General features: G+C 42.7%; 1 protein-coding gene across 1 annotated transcript in view; it reads left to right on the forward strand.

Moving 5' to 3' along the window:
• LOC135212621 (breast cancer type 2 susceptibility protein-like) overlaps nucleotides 1–23,194 on the forward strand; it is a 256,947-nt gene that overhangs the window by 73,795 nt on the left and 159,958 nt on the right. The window contains exon 5 of the mRNA XM_064246206.1: nucleotides 16,640–16,907. Within this exon, the coding sequence (XP_064102276.1) occupies nucleotides 16,640–16,907 (268 nt within the window). The remainder of the gene's footprint in view (nucleotides 1–16,639; nucleotides 16,908–23,194) is intronic.

A 23,194-nucleotide genomic window follows, 5' to 3' on the forward strand; every position in this document is an offset into this window, starting at 1 on the left:
ACACTTCGTCTTCTTTCCTGTCCCCGGCTCAGCTCCCGCATATGGCGCCTTGCCCCTCAGGGGGCGTTTCGAGGTCCTTCTCTTCGCCCGATCCGTTGAGCGTAGAGGAGGGCGCTCATTACCCTGACGTGCAATTGTATTTGGGGTTTTCCGTTCGCTCGGGGTGGGGCTTCCCCCCCCACGTGTGAGGGGGAACCCTTCCTAACCCAAACTATTGCTTCCTCAGGTGCTTCTGCTGCGGGGGACGACCTTGGCCAGGTGTGGGTGTCGCCGAGGGTCCTGGGGCTGCTCCAGCATCTGGCGGGGGCTGTGCCGGTCACCCATGGAGCAGTGACCACCACAATCTCAACTTCAGGGTACGCCGCCCCTCCTCACCTGGTTTACACCCCTCACATGATGTCTGTGACGCCTACGGCCGCCGTACAGGGCCTGATCGCTGCCGTGCCGAGGAGGGGCATGCCTCCACCTCCAGGGTTCTTCGTGCTGCCAGCCCCGGACTTCCGATGCCCGAAGAGCTTGCCCCTGGACCTGCCGCCTGTACCCAGGATGTCGCTGGCTGCTACCCTGCCTCCTGTAGTACCTGACTTGTCTGCCGTACCTGCCGCTCCTGCTGTTCCTGCTGTTCCCGCACCTGCCGACGTCGTTCCAGCCCGTGGTGTTGCTGCCCCAGTCGCTGGTCCTTCCAGACAGTGCAGCCGGACCCTGTTGCTTCGGCTCCATCCTGGATGGAGGACTTGACGTCTGTCCTGAGGGAGCTGACGAAGAAGAGGAAGGTGTTGTCGTCGTCTTCGTCATTTTCTTCGTCGCTTGCCGCCGCCTCTTCCCCTTCGACTTCCAAGGCTTCCAAGCCGAGGAAGAAGAAGGCTGCCTCCTCCCCCCTATGAATGCTCCTTCGGGAACTTCTAAGGGCCCGTCCCACGTCCTTCCGCTGGTCCTCCTGCTCCTTCGGATGGGACCTGTCTCTCCTTCCGCAAGGAAGGAGGAAGACGGGGACCAGAGGGTACCGGCTAACACCGGTACTTCCTTGCCTGGTGCTACACCAGGTTCCGGCTCGGCCTCTCGTTCGCGAGAGCTACCGAGTGTATGGTCGCCCGCGGGTGGCCGTGCAGCCAAGGCCCAGACGCCCGAGTTCGCTCGGCGCCAGGACCAAGGCACGGAGCGGAAGGCTGGCAAGAGCCGCTCAGGTGACTCTCGCCAGGCCAGCGGCCGCTCTCGCAGCGACCAGGCGGTTACCTGGGTTGACGTGACAGTCCCAGATCGGCCACGGGCTGAGGCTGGTAAGAGGGTCCCCTCGATCGCAGAACCAGCCCTGGCTGGTCCCAGCAGTTCGACGCGCCAGTGAGAACACACTGGTCCCACCGCGACAGTAGTCTCTGCAGGTCCCCTGACCGCCACTCCCACCGGGACCGGACGGATAGGGGGACCAGCAGCAGCTCCTTTGACGCATGGGACCGGGGCCGCTGTTCTCGGTCCAGCCGCTCGCCACACTGGTTCTGCCGGTGAGCGAGGGGGGAGCGTCAGGTCTTCCTCTCCTGTACCTTCAACTTCCTCGGGTTACGATGGGAAGGGCGAGGCTACAAGGAGTGATCGTGAGGGGTGCGCCCTCATGATCCCACCACGACACCCTACGTGCCAGGCATGGTCTTAGGATCGACCAGGTCGTATGCGCAAGTGGCAGGAGGAGACCGAGAAGGGTATGTCGCTGTTCCTCCTTCTGAAGGAGGAGGGTCTCAGGAGTCGTTCTTGTTGGAGGGGCTTGACGGTCCTACTCCTCAAGATGCGGTCACTCCTGAGATCCATAGGAACTTTGCAGAGGTCATTGCGCTGATTCGTCAGCACAATGACCTCGGGGAAGGATCACCGTTCCCACCTTCTGAGCCCACGTCCCTGCTCGAGTTGTTCTGGGGGCCCAAAAGGAACCCAGACTGACGGTGGGTCTGCCGCGATCGCAGCCGGCCGAACTCCGAGTGGCTAGACCATGTGGACTCGCTCATCTCCAGACAGGAGGGTTCGCTCAGGTCTGGCAGGTCGTCTAAGGTACTTCCTCCGATGCCGCCCAAACAGGTTAACCCGGAGCTAGCCAGGCTAACTCCGGGAGTGTCTCTGCAGCAGCTCCTGTCGGAGAGAACCTTTGGTTCTCGCAGCAGGAGGCACTAGCCCTGGAATCCACCACAAGGGAGCTGTAGAAGATCGTCAGGGATCAGTCACCGGCTTCTACAGCCGCCTTTTCCTGGTGGAGAAGTCTACTGGGGGCTGGCGCCCGGTGATAGATCTCTCTCCCCTGAACCGATTTATTCGCTGGTCTCGGTTCATGATGGAGACACGGCGCGTTGTTCCGTGCTCGACTCCATCCAGGTCGAGAACGATTTCATGCTTTCAAGTGAATTTTGAAGGACGCGTATTTCCAGATACCCGTCCATCAATCCTCCAGGAAGTACCTCCGCTTCATCCTCGACGGGACGGTGTACCAATTCAGGGCACTTTGCTTCGGTCTCTCAACCGCCCCACAGGTGTTCACGCTGGTGTCTGCTTGGGCCCACTCGGTAGGGATACGTCTTCTGAGGTATCTCGATGACTGGTTAGTCCTGGCAAGCTCCCGCTCGCAGTTGCTACGGGACAGGGATTAACTTCTTGAATTCTGCCACAATCTGGGGATCGTGGTGAACTTCGAAAAGTCCAATCTCGAACCCAAGCAGAGGATGAAGTACCTGGGTATGCTGATCGACATAGTAGCAGGGCGAGTCTTCCCCGCAGACTCTCGGATCAGCAGATTCAGGGAGGCAGCCGACCGGTTCCTGTCTCGGCAGGAACAGGCAGCTCAGCAGTGGCAAGTAGTGATCGGCCACCTGTCGTTACTTGAGAAGTTAGTCCCTCACGGGCGTATTCACCTGCGGTCTCTTCAGTGGAGACTAAAGGAGAGTTGGTCACAGGCAGAGGACCCACCGTACTTCCCTGTGTCCCTCACGGAGGAGGTGAGGCAGGACCTAGCCTGGTGGCTGGACGACAGGAACCTCTTAAGAGGAGTGCCTCTCCGCACTCCCCCCCCGGAGATGTTGCTGTTCTCAGACGCATCCACCGAGGGATGGGGCGCACACCTGGAGGAGTTGCTGACTGCAGGAGTGTGGGACCATCACGACAAGCACCTTCACATCAATGTCCTGGAGCTCAAGGCAGCGTTCCTCGCTCTCCAAGAGTTCCGGGACCGCTTGATGGGACACTCGGGGCTGTTGATGTGCGACAACACCACGGTAGTGGCATACGTCAACAAACAGGGGGGCCTAGTGTCCCTCCCGTTGCACCAGTTGACGCTGCAGGTGCACGAGTGGGCCGTGGCTCACTCGATAGAGCTGACAGCCCGCTACATTCCAGGCAAGAGGAATGTAGTAGCAGACAAGCTCAGCCGTCGGGATAAGGTGATAGGGACCGAATGGTCCCTACACCAGGACGTGGCGGAAAGGCTCTTCAACCTGTGGGGGCATCCAGTAGTGGATCTGTTTGCCACCCGGCACAACAGAAAACTCCAGGTTTTCTTTTCAGCTGTGCCGGACCCATGGGCAGCTGCAGAGGACGCTCTCCAACACCTGTGGGACAACCTCTTCGCTTAAGCCTTTCCCCTGTTCAGCCTGATTCGCAAGGTGATCAGCCGAGTGCTGGCCACCCCAAATCTCAGGATGATCCTGGTGGCGCCGTTTGGTATCCGGACCTGCTGGCTCTGCTTGCAGAAGCACCGAGAGAGATTCCCCCTCGTTTTTCTTCGCCGAGACAAGCTCCTCTCTGTCCCCACAGTCAAAGGATATAGAGCCACCCTGGCACTGGTCCTGAAACTGAGGGGAGTGGATATCTCGGACTTGTTCAAGATCTCCTTGCTTATGAGGAGCTTTGAGAGGTCTTGCCCACCCAGGGAACTCAGGCCCCCGGGGTGGGATGTGACTCTCGTCCTTAGGAGTTTGACTCGAAGACCCTTTGAGCCACTCCGAGAGTCGTCAGACAGGGATCTGACCCTCAAGACCCTCTTCTTGCTGGCCCTGGCATCGGCGAAGAGAGTAGGGGAACTTCATGGTCTTTCCTTCGACGTTAAACATTCCAGGGGATGGGGATCTGTGACACTCAATTTTGTCCCGAACTTTGTAGCTAAGACTCAGAATCCGTTGATCCCTGACGACAGGTTCGAGTCTTTCACAATCCCCTCCCTATTGGATTTCACCGACAATGATACGGATGAGATGCTGCTTTGTCCTGTGAGGGCGCTACAACGCTATCTGAAGAGAACTCGGCACCTCAGGCCTGAGTGTCGACGCCTCTTCGTTAGCACCGGGGTGACCAAGAAAGAAATATCCAAGAACACACTTTCTTTCTGGCTACGTGAGGTAATCAGGAGGGCGTATGAAGCTGATGGTAGCGACGACATCCGTACCCTTCGTCTGAGAGCCCACGAAGTCAGAGGCATTGGTCCTTCCCTTGCATTCCGCAAGAACTTCTCCGTGGCACAGGTCCTGAAGGCAGGGGTCTGGGCCAACCAGACCACCTTCACCTCCTTCTACCTTCGGGATATTGCCTACAGGTCCTTGGATACTTTTTTCCTTGGGACCCCGTGGTGGCTGCTCAACAAACATGTGTAGCTTACCCAGCACCCGAGCAGGCAGAACAGCATCGATTCCTGGTGTGACTGCAAGAATGGATGAGTGAATGAGAGTGTAACTGGCTTCTCTTCCCATCTTTTTCTCCGGCCTCTACCTGTGGGCAGTGGGAGCGGTCGTCACCTCGCTGGAAACAGGAGAAGATGCAGGTAAGCTACTCGACCGAGCCCCATCCTATCCCTTTCATTAGGGATAGGAGTGAATATTCACCACTTCCCAAAACAAAGGGGGGGAAGAGGAAGCCAACAAGAGACAAACCCATGACTTCATATTGCCTCTTGCAATAGGAACAAGTTCTTGCTTACTAGTTTTAAGAGGTATGCTTGCCTCCCTATTATTACTTTGGTCCAGAGGTCTGACCATTGATCCTGCAGTACATACCCCTATCAATTGGGCAGAGGCTAGGATCCCTCCCTCTGCTCTTCGATCAGGTAGGGAATCCAATGGTTGGGCGAACACCAGTCTGTTCTTAAGACTCAGATTCCTCCCACCAAGAAGTGAGTCTTCCTATTGTAAAAGGACAAAAGGTTTGTATCCTGTGTCAGAACAATGACAATTTATCCAAAATTGCATTTTTCCTAACTATACAAACCTGAGGTCCTTTTACACATAGTCCCACCTCATGCCACCCCTCACTTTACGTTTTTTGCTTGGGCCTAAAGCAAAAGTGATTCTTCGCCTCCCAGTCCGCTCGGCGCGCACACTGTCGGACAAGCAGTTAACTACTGAACTCCCTTGTTCAAAATCTTATGACCATCCAGCTGCCGCTAGTTACCTTCCTATTGTAAAAGGACCTCAGGCAATTTTGGACAAATTGTCATATAGGAAAAAAATTGGAAAAAAGGCTAGATTTCATTGTTCTATAATGTCTCTCTAAGTTATATAGTACCAAATTTCAATGCTATAGCTTTAAAACTAAGGTAGAAGATAGAATTTGAACGTCAGTAAGTATGATTTTTAGATACAGGTAGTGTTCAAGTTACAATAATTCGTCTTATGATAATCCGATTTTACGATAGGGTTAGCAATTGATACTGATACGACAATATTTTGAAAATATTTAAAATTTCGCTCGTAACGGGTGCAGTCCAGCAGCGTACAACCTGGCAGCAAGAAAGACAGACCAAATTACAATAGCCTAGCTTCATCCCGTCTTCTGGTTAAAAAAAAAAGCAAAAAGAAAATAATGAAAGTTTTGTTTTTAACATTTTACTCGTTTGGTAAATGTATACAGCCATGAACAACCAAACAAGAAACAACATTTTGCTAAGTACAGCCGAATTGGATAACAACATCCATTTGGCTTCTATTTCAACCATCATACGATAGTAAACAATTACTGCAGTTATGTTATAAATGACGTTATGTTTAATTATAATAGGACTGATATTTTTAGGTAATAACTTTGGTCACTAAAGATCAAATATCAGCAAGTAAAAATACTGTTAAATTTAAACAAAGTTGTAGCTGAAGCTGAGAACACTTCGAGCTGCTAATGACTGTTATTGTGTGCATCGGTAACAAAGATAAAACTCCCATAAATAAACTTATCCGATCAAACACAACCGTAGATAAAGTTGAGAGAGAATAATTTTAATCAAAACTTCAGGTCTCGAAAGAATACAGTTTACTGTTGTTTTCACGCCGATGAAAGATAAATTACGTAGCTGTAAAGCTGGTACTACGAAGAAATCAAGTGAAAACAGCGAATGGAATCACCTAATTTTCGTTACACAATAAACATGACCACAAAGCAATCTGTTTACAAAAGAAATAATTTAGTTCCCAACGAGACGTATTAAATTCATATTTCAACTTAAAATTAACACGTCTTACAACGAAAAGGTGACCTTGTCTCATATAAGTAAAGTATCTAGATATTCTTTTATGCTAACTAGAAGCAAAACAATTAGTTCTGAATTGAGTTAAATACAGTAGTGTCTCAGGTTACGAAATTAATCCGTTCTGAAGCGGCCTTCGTAACCTGATTTTTTCGTATCTAGAACTACGTTTTACATGTAAATTGCCTAATTCGTTCGAAGCCCTACAAAAACACCACAGTAAATTTTATTATAAAGCTAAATTGACCAATAAATGAAATACAACAATTTGGACCATTCAGTACTTAACCTTACTGTTACTGTACCTGTAAATAAAGTGTATTAGTGTACAGGGTACAGGAAATACTGTGTGTGCATGTATTTCTGAGGTGGTGTCCGAAAGTGGCGACAGAGGGGGAGGACAAACGCAGAAAAACATGAACACTTAACTTTACGAAACACACTAAAAAGTGGCAGAAAACATTAACACTAACTTTACAAAAAACTTAACAATGACAGAAACATTAACAAATAAACGCCGAGGAAACATAAAACAGAAAACATTAACACTTCTTGATTATCTCCATCTTCGTCTCCATAGAAAATATCCTCTTCTTTCCGTGAACTTCAGCAATATCTTGGGACCCCCATGGCTAATAACGTAAGTAATTAAGTTCACACACAACACGATAAAGTAACTTACAGTACAACGAAAGCGAAATCACTAACAAAAATTTACGTTAACAAACGAAATACATGTGAACAAACGAATTCCATGTGTTTACGATAATGCTGCCGCAAAAAATGGTCAAGGAATGCCTTTACATAGAGGCATGATGGGACAGATGCTGACCAATAGGAGACCAGGATCTTACAGCGGTGACTAGCACCAGGAACCAATGGGAGAGCGGGAGGATGGTGGCGAGTCCTACTGAGTTGGTGGGGGCGCACCAGTTTTAAAATTGTTCTCAGCGGCCTAGGCGAATCTCGGACTTTACCCTTTCACAACCTGAATTATTTTTGTACACAGAAGCAAATAATCTTCGTCTTTGCTTTCGTAACCCAAATTTTTCGTACGTAGGGACTTTAGTGTGTAGAGGTTCCACTGTTTGACGAAATAAACTTGTATTTGCCATCAGTTGATTTCCAAACCAAAACATTGGCCGCTTTGTTAGTATTATATGATACAATACATAATATGAGAATACATACAGTATAATAGGATAGAGTAATGTATGATTTTTAAAAGATTAACGGAAAAGATGTATTTCTGTATGTTTTTATTCCATAATTATATGTAGGCATCAGCAGCCTAATAGGTATCACTCAATTATGCCAATGTCGGTCCGAATGAGTCCAATTTACCATGGTATCTATCATCATATTCGCTAGGCTAACTGGTTAATGTTATTCAACTTCTCTTAGTACTGAATTATCATGTCAATATGCATTGAACCTAAAGAATTAGCTGAAATTAATAATTACTATGTCATATATGTATAAATCTACTGTGCAGTGTAGGGTACGCTACCCTATATGTAAAGATGGTACTGATTACCCTATTATAGGCTAGGCTATATACGAGATACGATTTTTTCAATATACAATGGGTTTTTCAGAACCTAACCCCATTGTAAGTAGGAGAATGCCTGTACGGGGGTTCAAAGTTTTTCTTTGTATTTTTACAAAGACAATGTTAATAAATTATGATTATTATGAATTTTATATTCCTTTTTGGGTATTAATAAACCAAAACTGTTTTTTGTCATAATTTAATTATAAATGAATATACCTTTGCTCAAAGATCGTAGCCTGGGGCACTGTGTTAGGTAAGGCTCCTTCTTACACACATTCTCCTCTGCTCTTCCTTCCCTAACACTAATATCGGCCAATATTATGATTTTCCAAACTCTTATTAGAGCAACTTTTCTTCTTCCTGTTATGTTAGCGAGATGTTTCTGCTGTCTTTTCCTTTGCATGATGAAAACCTTAAAAGCAAAACAAATGTAAAAGCAAGCGAATGTCAGAGGTAAAACTTGAATGTGTACTTTCTTTCATGTTTCTGTTTGCACTGAAGGGTGTAAAGCTCAGTCTTCCCGTCTTGTGACTCATGGAATCTCTACAGATGCCATTGCTCACAATTTGTTTGATAATAATTATCAAAATTTACGATAATAGAAGAAATACTGCATTTTCTTGTATGGATCAATGTTTTTGGCTTATTGAGTTACTAATTACCCTGTAACTATGAAAGTAAGAGGAATTTTGACAAATATTTTGTATACGCATCCATTGCCATACGAAGCTCCATGAAATTGTTCATGATTTTGCGTTTTTCACCCTATATTGGCCGGCCAGCGCCCTCAGATTATTGTGATTTCCTTTGTTAGTTGTATTAATCCACGTTCTGTGATAGGATTAGGTTTGGTGACTTAGCCTAGCATAGTTGAGTTCTTAACCTAGCCTAGCTAGTTCGAACTAATCTTTATCAAATCTGCTTTTCAATATCTAGGAGAATGTTCTTCTGGTTCATGACTTCCACAAGAGGATGATTTTCCCATTCTTCAAGTGAATTGGGATTGGTTAGGTTAGTTAGGTTTAGGTTGGGTACAATTCCTACTTCTAGCTTTATATATCAAAGTATACCAGACTGGTTCTGTGCCTCAATATCCTAGTTCTTGTCTCTGCAAGAATTAAGATCCTCCTTTAAGTTTTAGATTATGTTGCTGAGGAACATCACCATGGTGGTTCCTTAGCCAAGAAAAGGTGGATGCTTGTGTCCTATCATCATAGGACATCTCAATCAAGTAGCATACTTAACTAATGTCATCATAGGGATCTACTCATAGGACATCTCCTATGTTGGCGATGTACATTCCACTGGCAGTGCAAGGACATCTCTGTCTTATGGTGCAAGTTCCTTTGATAGTGCACAAGTTGACAGTAGGGTACTTAGCACTTATCCTGCATATAATCTGCATAGACATTCCCTTGGTCAATAGACATTCCTGGAATATCCTATCTCCTCCTGTCAACTTGGGTAAGACCCATGTTAAACCTCTTTGCTACATGGTTCAACAGAAAGCTAGCTTGGCGCTAGTATTTTCCTAATGTTAAGATCGAATGTTTGTTAGTTATGAAAAATACAAATTGATTAAAAATTTGTAATTTTTTATTGTTTTTAACTGGTTTCCAGCTGGCATCAGAAGATTTATCCTAAGGTGAAGATTTGTTAGCTATGAAAACTCAAGTTTACAGTTTGAACCTCGGTTTTTTGTGCATAATCTGTTCCGGAACCTACCATGAAATCCAAAACGTACGGAAACAAACTGAAACAGCAATTCCCATAGGATAATAGAAATACAATTAATGCATTCCAGATTCCCAAAAAATTTCAACAGAAAATACATTTTATTGGGAATAAACATAGTTTTACAAATAGAAAACAATGGGAAATAATATAAATGACTCATAAAATGAATAAGTAAACATTTAACATCATTCTTACCATTATGGAAAACACTTGTTAGCAGGTGGAAGATGGAGAGGGAGGAGGAGAGGTTACTGGTTGGAATGGGAATCTCCCTTCAGAAGGACTTCAGGTATCTGGGGTTACTTCTCTTTATTTTTTATCTGTCCTATATCTGAGTTACAAATGTCCAGACATGTTTCTTTTTCTGCCATTTCTGTAAAATTTGCCTAAAGTTAAACACAGCATTGTCATTAAACATGTTGGAGACATGGATTACAACTTCTTTGTTGGGATGATAATTCTCCACAAAATTTTTTCCTTCATTCTACTTTGCAAACATGTCCTTAATCCCTGAAGTAGGCACATTGTGTATGCCCATTTGTTTTCTGAATTTTTCAAACCAGCCTCTGCTGGCCTTAAATTCACTAACAGCAGCGCTTGTAAGTATTTTCTCACTGAGATCAGCATGCAACTTCTTCCAACACTTTGCTATGAGTTCTTAAATTCTAGCATTTCTCACCTTTTTTATGGAAGGGAACTTTCTTCTGCCCCATGATGGCTTATTTAGCAGTTGCACTTGAATAAAAAAAGCACAAAAACAATGAACACAAAAGCAGAATGGGTCACAAAAGAAGATGGGATGCTTTGTTTGGGTGCTCACTACGGGGCCTGATCACGTGGTGAGGCCTGGATGTAGCATTTCCAAGTGTACAAAAACCGAGGAAATGTACGATAACTGAGACAATTTTGTAGAAAAAAGTCTACAAGAACCAAAACGTACGAAAAGAGAGACGTACGAAAACTGAGGTTTGTAATTAAAAATTTGTAATTTTTTACGACTTGGTGTTATACTAATTTGAGGCCCATACATTCTGTCTGTTTTTCATTTAGGTGCAACAAAGAGCATTATTCTTTGGGCCAGTCATGAGGAGGTACATGGAGGCCATGAGTTTAGAATTAGAAATGGCTGAGAGATGGCTGAGAGTTTTGAATTGGTATGGATAAGTATTTGATAACCTATGAGTGCAAAGCCAAATTGATTACATCCTGATTAGAGGAGCCAACAAAAGCAATGTGATGAACTGCAAAGTGATCTCTGGAGAAGCATATGTTAAACAACATAGATTGGTGGTGATGAATTTTAAAATGAGAGATAGGAATCACATAAGAGAAAGGGGAGAGCTAGAATTAAGATTTGGGACCTTAAAGGAGAAAAGGGGGAGCAAATAGGAGGAGTGTGAGAAAGAGAGATGGCTGAGGAGGGAATGTATTTAATTTGGACATGGTAACACAGTGGAAAATCTATCTGGGCAGATCATGAGAGAAATGTGTGGGTGAAGCAGAGGAACTAATGGGAAGAGCCAGAGGATATGAAATGTCGAGAGTAGAAAAGTAGTGCTGGAATGGAGAGGTGCAAGAATCAAAGGAATTTAAGGCTGGAAAGTAAGGCATGCACGGGTAAGGCGGGGAAAAGGGTGCAGAGGAACGGTACAGAGAGAGGAAAGAGATGCGAGAAGGAGAGTAGGTATGCTATTAAGAGCAGCAGCAGCAGTTGAATGAAAAGCTCTGAACAAGAGCTCCGAACAAGAGAATTTCAAGTTGGGAAAAAGGCAGAGACAGGACTTGATAAATTTGGGTGTCATCAAGATAAGAGATGGAAATATATTGCATGGGGATGAAGACATTAAGAAGGGATGGAGAGAGTATTTTTAACAACTTTTTAAATACTGAAAAGAAGTGAATGAGAGGAGTTATTGGGTAGGGGAACCAGTGATGGGAATAGCAGGATACAGAATTGAAGAGAGCATTAAGTAAATGAGAAATGGTAAAGCACCAGGTCCATCAGAATTCTAAATTGAAATGATCAAATTACTAGGTACGCGGGGGTGGAAAAATGGGTGCTGGATTTTTTAAAAGCTATATTGGAAGAGAAGTCATGACAAGGGACTGGAAGAGTCTAACGGTGTGGTGTATATATATATACGCAGTCCCCGGGTTATGACGGTCTCGGCTTACGACGTTCCTAGGTTACGACGCTTTTCAATTATATTCATCAGAAATTATTTCCAGGCTTACGACGCATGTTCCAGGTTACGACGCATGCTTTAGAGTTACGATGCCTACAAACGCTGATCTGGCAGATGAATATGACACCAAAAAGATGCAAAATAATCAATATTTAAAGTTTTTTTTTTTGATGAAAATGCAATAAGAATGCAGTTTACATAGTTTTTCAATGCACCCGCCAAAGCATTAAAAGAATAAGGTTTTCTAGGATTGTTGACGATGTTCCGGCTTACGACGAGTCTCAAGAACGGAACTCCCTTCGTAACCCGGGGACTGTGGTAACCCGGGGATTGTGGTAACTGCAGGGAAATTAGACTAACAGCATGGATTGAAAGTTGTAGAGAGGATACTGGATGAGAGATTGTAAAGATCAAGAAACAGCAGTATGGATTCATGAGAGAGGGGGACAGTGTATGCCTTCTTCATATTAAGACAGGCTGGAGGGAAATCAGGAACTCTATTGTGCATGTATAGTTCTAGAGAAAGCATATGATAGAATCCCAACAGAAGTGATGTTTTGGTGTTTGAGGAAGAGGAAAGTCCCAGAAAAGTTGGTTAGACTGGTCGAGATGATATATCAAAGAATGAGCACAAAGTAATAATATCAGTTGGGAAACAGGAAACTAAGTTAGTGCTGGATTACACCTGGGGTCAGTATTAAGTTCATTTTTGATTGTGCTGGTCATGGATGGGTTGAGTGAGGAGATCAGGAATGAAGAGCTTTGGGAGTTGTATGCTGATGATCTGGTGATTAAGGCCAAAAATGAGGAAGACCTACAGAGCAATGGTTGGAGAGTGGCAGAGTCTTCAGAGAGTAGTTACTTATAGGTGAATGTGAATAAAACAGTGGATTTGTGAACAGTAGGGAAGGTAGAAGCAGAATAGTAATACAAGAAAGACGAGACTCAGTTATTAAGCAGGTGGAAAAGTTTAAGGGGGCTATTTTGTCCCATAAGAGCCCATTCTAATTCCAGACTTCACACACCACAATTTTCATCCAATTTTCTTCATTCAAATAGCATTTTATTCACTGAGTATTTCTTAGCTACATAACTTCATGAAAATTTATCTGAATGTAATGAAAGAAAGTTTTTACACAACTCTGCCTTTCTATGCAGACTGCCCATTGTGAATTATAATATTGCAGTATATTGACATATTTTGTAAAGATGTTAACAAATTTGGTAGAATTAATTCCCGGGGCTGATGGCATGGCAACTCTGGTATACTTTATATGGTATTCATGTATATTATTCACATAATATATTCATATATATATAATATATTATATTGGTTATTTGTTTTCGTATTGGCCTGGCCTTGAAGAGGTTCCAATACGTAACAGGAATAGTTGAGGGAAAAATAGAATGAATTACTTGAACTTACCGTAAAAAGGATTTATACTGTGATAATTTACTCTAGAGGAGAAGGTCGCCAGAAACTCAGCTAATTACTTTACATCTATTATTTACAAGAGGCAGACCCTTACTGGCCTGGCGAAAGAAAACAACTAAATATGCAGGCGTGTCCACACGTTGGGACCCATATGTCTCTCACAAATGGATAGCTGGCTAAAATGTGATTCACGTAATAAAAGCTGGGTTTCGATATCTTGCGTAATGCAAACTTGCGGGCGGACAGACTTGACTGACTCAGGGAATCTGGAAAAGATCCCAGATTAGACAAGATAAAATAAAAAGGACTTCTTGCACAAGTTACGATTATTCAGTTCTCTAACACTGGGGCAAAGGAACTCTAATGTTTCACTGAGGTATGCACTGAAGACTTCATTTGTCTGGGACGATACACAAGGGGAAGCATGCGGCCATGAGGCAGTGAGAGTAAAACAAAGGGATGAGTTCTTTTTGATTTAGAAGTTTGAATTGGGAAAATGGGGAACAAATAAACATAGGTGTTAAGGAACTGGCAATATGCTGCTTCACAAGACAATACCTGGATGCCATGATCAGTGTGGACCTTTGTAGAAAAAATGTGGCATCCGGCTTTGTCTCAGGTCTGGGTCTCTTGGCGCGCCAGTACGCCGTTAGGCCTAAGGGGTAAGGCTGGTTGGAGACATCCGTCCGAGGTCACGACTGGAGCTGACTGAGGAAGATCGCAGGTGTCTTTCATGGGGTGTTGGGGGGGAGGGTCAGCTTACCCCCCTAGCAGGGCATCCTGGAAACAGAACATACAGCCAGCAGAGGGTTCACGGAAAAAGAGCTTAAGATATTAGGCCTAAGAAGTACCAGTCTGCCTACATCCTTCCCTTTGAAGGAATACGCTCCTAAAGCTGACAAGAGTCTATTTTCCCCCCTTCTCGCAGGAACTCCCTATCTCTGGCTGGCGTGTTTTGGTTTCCCGCCTAAAAATCAGCTGATATTTGGAGGAATATGGCTGCCGTTTTGCAAATCAAAATAATAATTAAATTAATTCTGGGTAGACGAAAAGATCAATAAACGTAGAAATATATATATATATATATATATATATATATAATATATATATATATATATATATATATATATATATATTTTACAAATAAATATGTATATATGGTACATATTTATTATATTTATAAGAGAGTGGATGGGCAAATTTCTCTCTCTCTCTCTCTCTCTCTCTCTCTCTCTCTCTCTCTCTCTCTCTCTTATCGGGAAATATTGCTTGGTGATGCTCTTTATGTTTTCTGTGAATTGGTTTATGCTTAGGAAACATAGAAAATTGACGAGAATGGCTGACATGATAAATTTATTGCAGTTCATGTAGTAGAGAAGGCGCATCAAGCAACTGATCCATTAATGTAGGGATAACGGTGGGAAAGAAGAAGAGAAAGCTAGTTTTTGTCACTTACTGAGACAAATGGGATTGGCTAATATGCAGTTAAGGGAAAAGCTTTGACTACAGTTGTTGAAAGGTGTAGAGCTTAGGAAAGGATAGTGCTTGTAGTATCAGGAAGTTTGTGGGGACATTGAAGAGTTCAGCTGTATTCCTGAGAGAATTTCCAGGTAATTAGTTTTGATTTGAGCGTGGCTGGAAAAGAAGTTGTCAGAGTATGTGTACGAGTATATTATTCAGGTGTGGATAAAGTAGGAGTGAAATATAATGTTTTGGGAAAATATCAATCTGTAACAATTTAGGTGAAAATGAAAGGGTTTTCCTGCTAGGTGATTTAAATGCAGCTGTGCAACAGGTGAACATGATGGTCGAGTAAATAAGAATGAAGAGCATTATGTTGAGTTAGTTTTGAAAATGGCATGATATTGGAAAAGAAAATCAAAAGCATTGAAAGACTGTTTAAGGATTAAGGAATGTTCTTGATTATACTACTGAAAAAGGAAAAATGGCAAGGAAGCAAATTTGCTAGATTATGAGTTATTACAGAGTAGGTGGAATAGCAAATAATTGGCTTAATGGGTAAGGAGAGGAGTGATGGAGATATATGATGGTGATATATTTGATCATTATTTGGTGGCAAAAAAAAATTAAGGAAGATGCAAGTTGGAGTTGTAAAGGAAGGGGTGAAAGTGTGGCTATAAATTTAATTGAGATAAGTTATTGAATAAGAAAAAGTGAAAAAATAAATATACAAAAAGGAGAAAAGTGGATGAAATATGGGCTCGGGTGCAGAACAGGAGGTAAAAAGAATAGGTTAGGAATTTGTAAAATAACTTGACTAGATCATAGTACAGCAGAAGAGGTCATATGCAGGTTTATAGGAAGATGAAAAATGTCCAGAAGGAAGTAAGAGAGAAAGAGAATGACTAAAATTAGAGGAGACAACGTGATCAAGAACTTTGGGAGTCAAGGTTTTAAGTTTTTAAACAGGATAGTGAATGCACAAAGGAAGGTAAATGATCGACTGAATCTCAGAATAAAAGATGCAGATGTAGAGATGATGTCTGGAGTAACTGCAGTTCTGGGTTGAAGGAATACTTATTTGAAGATTTGTTGATGAAAAGATAGAAGAGAAGGTGCTGGCTCCTGTGAAAGTGGAAAGAGTTTGAGTATACTTATGGCAGTGACTGTTGAGGATGTAAGGAAGCAAATTATAAGTTAAAGAATAGAGAGTAAGATGTCTTGATGAGGAAAAAGTTCCAAATGAATGGTCAATGAAAATAATTCTCCCATTATTTAAATGGTGTTGTACGCTAAAGTTAGGTGCTGCCATTACTCGGTATGCTATAAAGGAAGGTGTATGGTAGGAATTTTATCGGGAAAATAATATGACCAAAGGACTAACTGGGTAAGATCAATAGTATTGGTTTAAACAAGGAAGAGGGTGTGAGGATGAAGCATGTGTTATAAAAGTGTTTCATGAAGGTTTTAAAGTGAACGGAAAATTCAGTATGTGGCATATATGGACCTTGGAAATCAATGATAGAATAATGGAGTCAGTGTGGATGGTTGTTGAGGATGAATGATACAGAAGAGTAGTTGTTGAGTGCAATTAAGTTTACATGGTAGAAGCAAAGACCTTGTTCAAATACCTTATTCAATTTCAATAGTGCTCACTGCACTCTGTATAAACTGGTTCTTTTGCCAAGCAGCAGAAAACACGTTAAATAATTTGTTGAGTAATTGGTGTTACCTAAATTTCTTGAGCAAAATATATACTAAACTGTATAAACTTTTTCTGTCAACAGAAGGGATTGTCTTCAGTTAACAGCCACACGCCAAACACGCTGGGAAGACATTGGGACTGAAACAGACCACAGTTTCCCAGACTGTCGCCGTCATGTAACCCACCTCTGTTGTCTTACATTATCTAAAAAATCTGCACCATCATGGAATGAGGTTGATGTTGTTGGAGTGGTATTTAGAATTAGTCAAATGGACCAAGGATCCCAACTGGTATACATTGTTGATCATCATATTAATATCCTTGCTCTTAAATTTTGGGGTGGTCTTAAGGTAAGTCGTTTGATTTCTTTATAGAAAATTAGATGAAAAAATATATCATATTAATTAACCCTTTAACGCCGAAGGGGTATAGTAAAAATCTTCTCCCGTATGCCGGCGGGGTCTGGGAGTGAGCGTCGAAGTTGAAAATTTTTTTTTTTCTTTTATGACAGCACGCTTAGTTTTCAAGATTAAGAGTTCATTTTTGGCTTCTTTTTTTGTCATTGCGTGAAGTTTAGTATGCAACCATCAGGAATGAAAAAAATATCATTATCATATAAAAATAATGGGATATATGATAGCGCAAAAACAAAATTTCATATATAATTGTATTCAAATCGTGCTGTGAGCAAAACGGTTAAAGCTAACAAGTTAATTTTTTTCTGTTGTATTGTACACAAAATTGCGATCATTTTGGTATATAACACATTGTAAAACAATCAAGGCAACACAGAGAAAATATCATCACAAAATGGTGCATGAATTCGTAACGCGCGGACGGTAAAAAAAAGGAAAAAGCTGCTTTCAAAAATTCACCATAAATCGAAATATTGTGCTAGAGACTTCCCGTTTGTTTGCAAAATGAAGTAATTGATTGAATATTACTAGACTGTAAGTGTTGTAGCTTACAATTGCAGTTTTCGATCATTTAGGTTGAGTTAAAGTTGACCGAAGGACAAATTTTTTCTATTTATCGTTATTTATTGAAAATATTTCAAAACTGATAAAAGCTACAACCATAGGTTGTTTTTAGTTGTACATGAAATTGCGCACATTTTCATATATAAAACAAAATTTATGTAACGGCTAATTTAAAATGGTGCAAACATTACGACAATCTGGACAGAAAAAATTTATGATTTTTTCGGAAGAGTTACCCGAGCGCGGACGTAAGGAAAAAGTTTATTTCATAAATTCACCATAAATCGAAATATTGTGTTAGACTTCCAATTTGTTGAAAAATAAAGTAAATGATTGAATATTACTTGAATGTAATAGTTTTAGCTTACAATTACGTTTTTCGACCATTTTGCTCAAGTCAAAGTTGACCGAAGGTTGAAATTTTGGCACTTATCGTTATTTGTATGATGAAAATATTTCAAAACTGATAAAAGCTACAACCATGGATTGTTTATTGTTGTATTTTACATGAAATTGCGCCATTTTCATATACGTATAAAACTTTATGTGATGGCTAATTTAAAACGGTGCAAACATTACGACAATCGGACGAAAATTTCTGATTTTTTTCGGAAGAGTTTACCGCGCGGACGTAAGGAATTTTTTTTTTTTTTTTTCATAAATTCACCATAAATCGAAATATTGTGCTAGAGACTTCCAATTTCTTGCTAAAATAAGGTAATGATTGAATATTACTAGAATATAAGAGTTTTAGCTTACAATTGCATTTTTTTTACCGCATTTTTTTTAGTCAAAGTTGACCGAAGGTTGATATTTTGGCACAAATCGTTATTTATATAAAAGTATTTCAAAACTGATAAAAGCTAAAGAGAACCATGGGTTGTTTTTAGTTGTATTCTACATAAAATTGCACACATTTCCATATATAAAATCCTTTATGTAACGGCTAATTTAAAATGGTGCAAACATTACGAAAATCGGACGAAAAGATTTATAAGTTTATCGGGAGAGTTACCGCGCGGACATAAGGAAAAAGTTTTTTCATAAAATTCATAAATCGAGATATTGTGCTAGAGACTTCCAATTTGTTGCAAAATGAAGGTAAATAATTGATATTACTAGAATATAAGAGTTTTAGCTTACAATTGCATTTTTTTACCATTTTGTTAGAGTAAAAGTTGACTGAAGGTTGAATTTTGCACTTATCGTTATTTATGAAAATATTTCAAAACTGATAAAACGCTTCAATCATGAGTAGTCTTTTTTTTTTTTTTAATATATTTCATCCTTCAATTTAAAAGGGGCAGTTTAGTTTTTTTTGTCTCCTGTGCCACTGTATATCTGTATCTACAGATACAGATTTACAATAACTTCTTGCACTTAATTAGTCAGACAACATGAAGAGTGTGCCAGTTAACTACTTGGATCTACTTGGGATCTACAACGTAGGGTTAGTAGCTGTTACCCTCAACTCTTTTAGATACAGACTAAAGCCTGAGGGATTTTATTGGACAATAAGGGGCTAGTATCATTGGCTATGTACTGTACAAGAAAAATTAATTATTTAAAACCTCTCATTTGTTGTATTCTACGTCGGCTCCCCGTATTTTAGGGTCTTTTGATGAGGAAAAGGCTAATTGGAGGGGTTTGCTGTGGTAGTGTTTAACACTTGCCCCAGTTTTATATACCGACACCTTTTATATAGTGTGAGCGAGTCAGAGGCTTCTGACATGTCCAATTTAGCAGTTCTCTGGTATTATAGCAATATTTTACTAGAAATAGTGCTAAAGAAGACACATTTCACTGGGCGACACGGCTTCCTCGCCCAGAAATAGATTTTTTCTACGTCAAAATCCCTTTTATAATACTCCATGTAACGGCTAATTTAAAATGGTGCAAAAATTATGTCAAAGTGACAAAATAATTTCTGAGATGTGTCGCTGATACTTGTTAGCGCGATAAGAAAGAAATTTGCACTTGCGTGCCTGCGTAACGATTGTAAACAAAACAACGCCTTGATCCGTGAGCTCCCAGCATCCCCCAAGGCGCGTGATTCCAAAGTTTTCGCCTAGTAGGCCTATAACTATTTTTCCGTGAATTTTAAAAAAAACTTTTTTATATCGACATACCATAGGCCCCACCCTCGGTCCCAACCCAGACAATTTATATCGGCGTTTAATACGTCCAATCGGCGTTACAGGGTTAAGAAAAAAGCCAAGGTTATGTATTTCTAGAAATAATCAGATATACACATAGCTGTTGATGAAATTTTAGAATTTTCATGTTTACCTTCAGAATTTTTAGTTATCTTAAAGGCAGAGATGATGATGTACATTTCCCCTATTGTAATTATACATTACACATAACATTGTTTTTCTAATATAAAGAAGTTACTCAGCAGTCCTATGCACTACCCTCCTGACTTAGTCTAACCTTGTTGCTTTGTTTTAATATAATAGCAATTAGTTGTAAGTGGAAAGGACAAGAGAACAGTTCTAGTTTAGAGATTTATCTCAGATTTATTTTCTGTAATTACTTTAGCTCTTTTTTTTCCCCCTCTGTATACTGTTAGCACTGACCCATAATTTAAACTTAGAACATAAATGGGAAGATTGACAGCTTTTCCCTTAAACTTTATAATCTGATATGATTGATTATGGTGAAATTTATTGTTTAGTGTTGGGTCAAATTTCATATATCTAGGTACTGTATAAGCCTTCAGATAAAAGTGCTTTGGAAACATTGCAGTGTTTGTAATATATTTCATCCTTCAATTTAAAAGGGACAGTTAGTTTTTTTGTCTCCTGTGCCACTGTATATCTGTATCTACAGATACAGATTTACAATAACTTCTTGCACTTAATTAGTCAGACAACATGAAGAGTGTGCCAGTTAACTACTTTGATCTAGGGATTCATACAAACGTGGGGGTTAGTAGCTGATTACCCTCAACTTTTTAGATACAGACTAAAAGCCTGAGGATTTCATTGACAATAAGGGCTAGTATCAATGGCTATGTACTGTACAAGAAATTAATTATTTAAAACCTCTCATTTTTCATACGCGAACAAACCTTCATTCATAACAATAGGATAATTTCTTGCGCCTAGCTGGATCCGTTTAAAAAAAAACAGATGAAAGCAAGGAATCTTGTGATATCTGGCAACGCATGCATAGATCCGGTGAAGGATGGTCGAAGACCATTCACCTATAATGATGCATCAGTCTTTCTTTTGACCGCCTGGGCGAGAGTTGTGTTAACCTTTCTTGGCCTTTTCCCGGTTCAATGCCCGTTTCGCTTGTGTTTAGTGTGTGTGTGTGTGTGTGTGTGTGTGTGTGTTTGGCTGATATTTTGGCTTCTTCTGCTCCTTCTTGGCGTCAGCGTATGTGCCCTGGAGTTACAGGTTTTCCGTGTTCTCGTTTTCTTGCTTCAGCAGTGACCGACCCTCACATAATGTGCAGTAGGTGTCGTTCTAATTTTTAATACTATTACGAGTCCTTGCACGGAATGCTGGCATGGCCTAAGGAGCAGTGGAGGTCGTTTTATGGCAAGAGAGAACATGGGATCCGTCTTTGTGTATCTCCGCCAGTGGCGTCTGATTCCCCCTCACACCAAGGGGAAGCCGTGACGTCACAACCACTTGTGACGTCACTCCCATCGATGACATCTCTCCCAGTCTTGTCCTCTGATCACCTTTCTCAGCCGTGATGTCATCACTGCCGCCCAGTTCGCTACATCTCCCTTCCTTGTCATCAGAGCCTTCTCTGGCACATCAGTCTGTGGTCATATGCCAGGCAGTGCTTCAGAGGTTGGACTCTGCATTGGATGTGAAGTTGGCTGCCTTTCAGTTGGGAGGACTGGTAGGAATCGTATTGCTTCATTCCCGCCGCCTGAGAAGATATGCACATAAGAAACCAGTGCTGTATTCCTCTCTCTCTTCCCCGTATCAAACTTTGGAAGGCTAAGGACTTTGCCCTTCCTTCACCTTCGAGGGAGGAAAAACGCAGATGTTTTCCCAAGAGTGCTGTTGTTTCAGGCAGTGTTAGTGTTCCTTCCCGTGTGCGATCTGCAGGGGATGCTTTGTCCTCTGCCTCGAATTTCGGACGTGCTAACCCCCCCCCCCCCCCCCCCCCCCCCCCCCACCCCCCCCCCCCCCCCCCAATCCAAATCAAAGCGAGTGTTTTGTTTCAACCTCCCCTGCCCGTGCACATGATGTTTGTGCTCTTTATCCAAGGCCTATTCCTATTCGTCGCCGTAAGGATCTCAAGGCACCCGTCAAGAGGTCGAAGGTAGTGAGCGCGGAGTTGGTGCAGCAGGAGTGTTTGCCTGCCTCTCTCACTGGTGCTTCCAAGAGTTCGACTCTAAGGGATTCTCCTTCGATCTCGAGTGTTCGAGTTTCTCCCCCATCTCACGTACGCATGGACCCAGCCCAGACAGGTAAGCTGGGGTTTCAGGCTGTTTGGCTGCTAACCCTTCTGTTAATTTTGGTGGGGAAGGTGGCTTAGAGGAGCCTACACATCCTTCTCGTCGTCGGTCTCCGTTGCCGGAGCAGGAGGAGGGAGACACGCAAGAGTTTCTGTCTTCCTTTTCAGAAGTTGTTTGTCCTCATTCGTGGGTTTAACAATTTGGAAAGTAGGACTAGGCTCGGTCATCTTATACTCCTTCTTGCTTGGAAGCCTTGGTGGGAGCTACTCAGGACCCCAAATCAGCTTCCTTTGTCGGGCCACGTTCAGTCAGTCTTGCAGAAGGTTAACGTCTCTGTTCCTGACTGGGACGGTTCGCTTCGCTCTAGGGGCTCTACCAAACTACTACCCCCGCCTCTCATGAGACATAGGAAGTACTATGCTATGAGCTCTGCTTTTTTGTTGTCACGCCATCTTAACCCAGACGTCATTTGCCTGAAGCCGGGATTGACTTTGGAGCAGGTGAGGTCGGTGGCTCCGTCCTTGTCTCCGCAAGATGCCTCAGCATTGGAATCTATGGCGGCCTCCATGTTGCAGATGGTTTCTTGGCTAGACCTCTGGTCTGTGGTTATTGCCAAGATAGCTTCCGACAGGTCCCCGGAAGGGTTGGTGAGTGCCTCCTCGCTTGCCAGTCTGTTGCAGTCCGGGGGACAAGGCGTTTTCATATTTGGCTCACCTGAGTTCTAATTTATGGGCTAATCTTTCTGATTAGAAGGGGACTCGGCTTTGTTTAGGATGGAGAGATCGCTCGACACAGAGTCCTTGCTGGCATTGAGAAACGGAGATCTGTTGGAGTCCCAATTTTTGTTTCCTCGGACAGAGCTCAAGAATGCAATAGACCGGTGCCGGGCTGGCACAAAGGACAGACTGGTGCACCATCCGTCCGTCTAAGTTGGAGTTCTCGTCCTCGGAGATGTCCGGCTCCTCCTCCTCCCTGTCCAGCAGCAGTCAAGGAGATCATCACCTAATGGCCGTCGAGGACCTCAAGTTTGGCAGGGCCTGCCCGTTCAACACAGCCAGTCAGAAGATCAACGCCCCTTTCGCTCTCGCTCCTTTAAGCCAAGAAGGGCCCAAGGGCCAGAGGTAGGTTAGGCGCCTCTCCCTCTCCTGTGCCATGGCTGGCCATTGGGCCAAGTAGCAGAGTTATGGGGCAGAGAAGTGGGTGGTAGATGTCCTTCGGGTGGGATACCTAC

This window comes from Macrobrachium nipponense, chromosome 41, assembly GCF_015104395.2.
Source record: "Macrobrachium nipponense isolate FS-2020 chromosome 41, ASM1510439v2, whole genome shotgun sequence".
NCBI lineage: Eukaryota > Metazoa > Arthropoda > Malacostraca > Decapoda > Palaemonidae > Macrobrachium > Macrobrachium nipponense.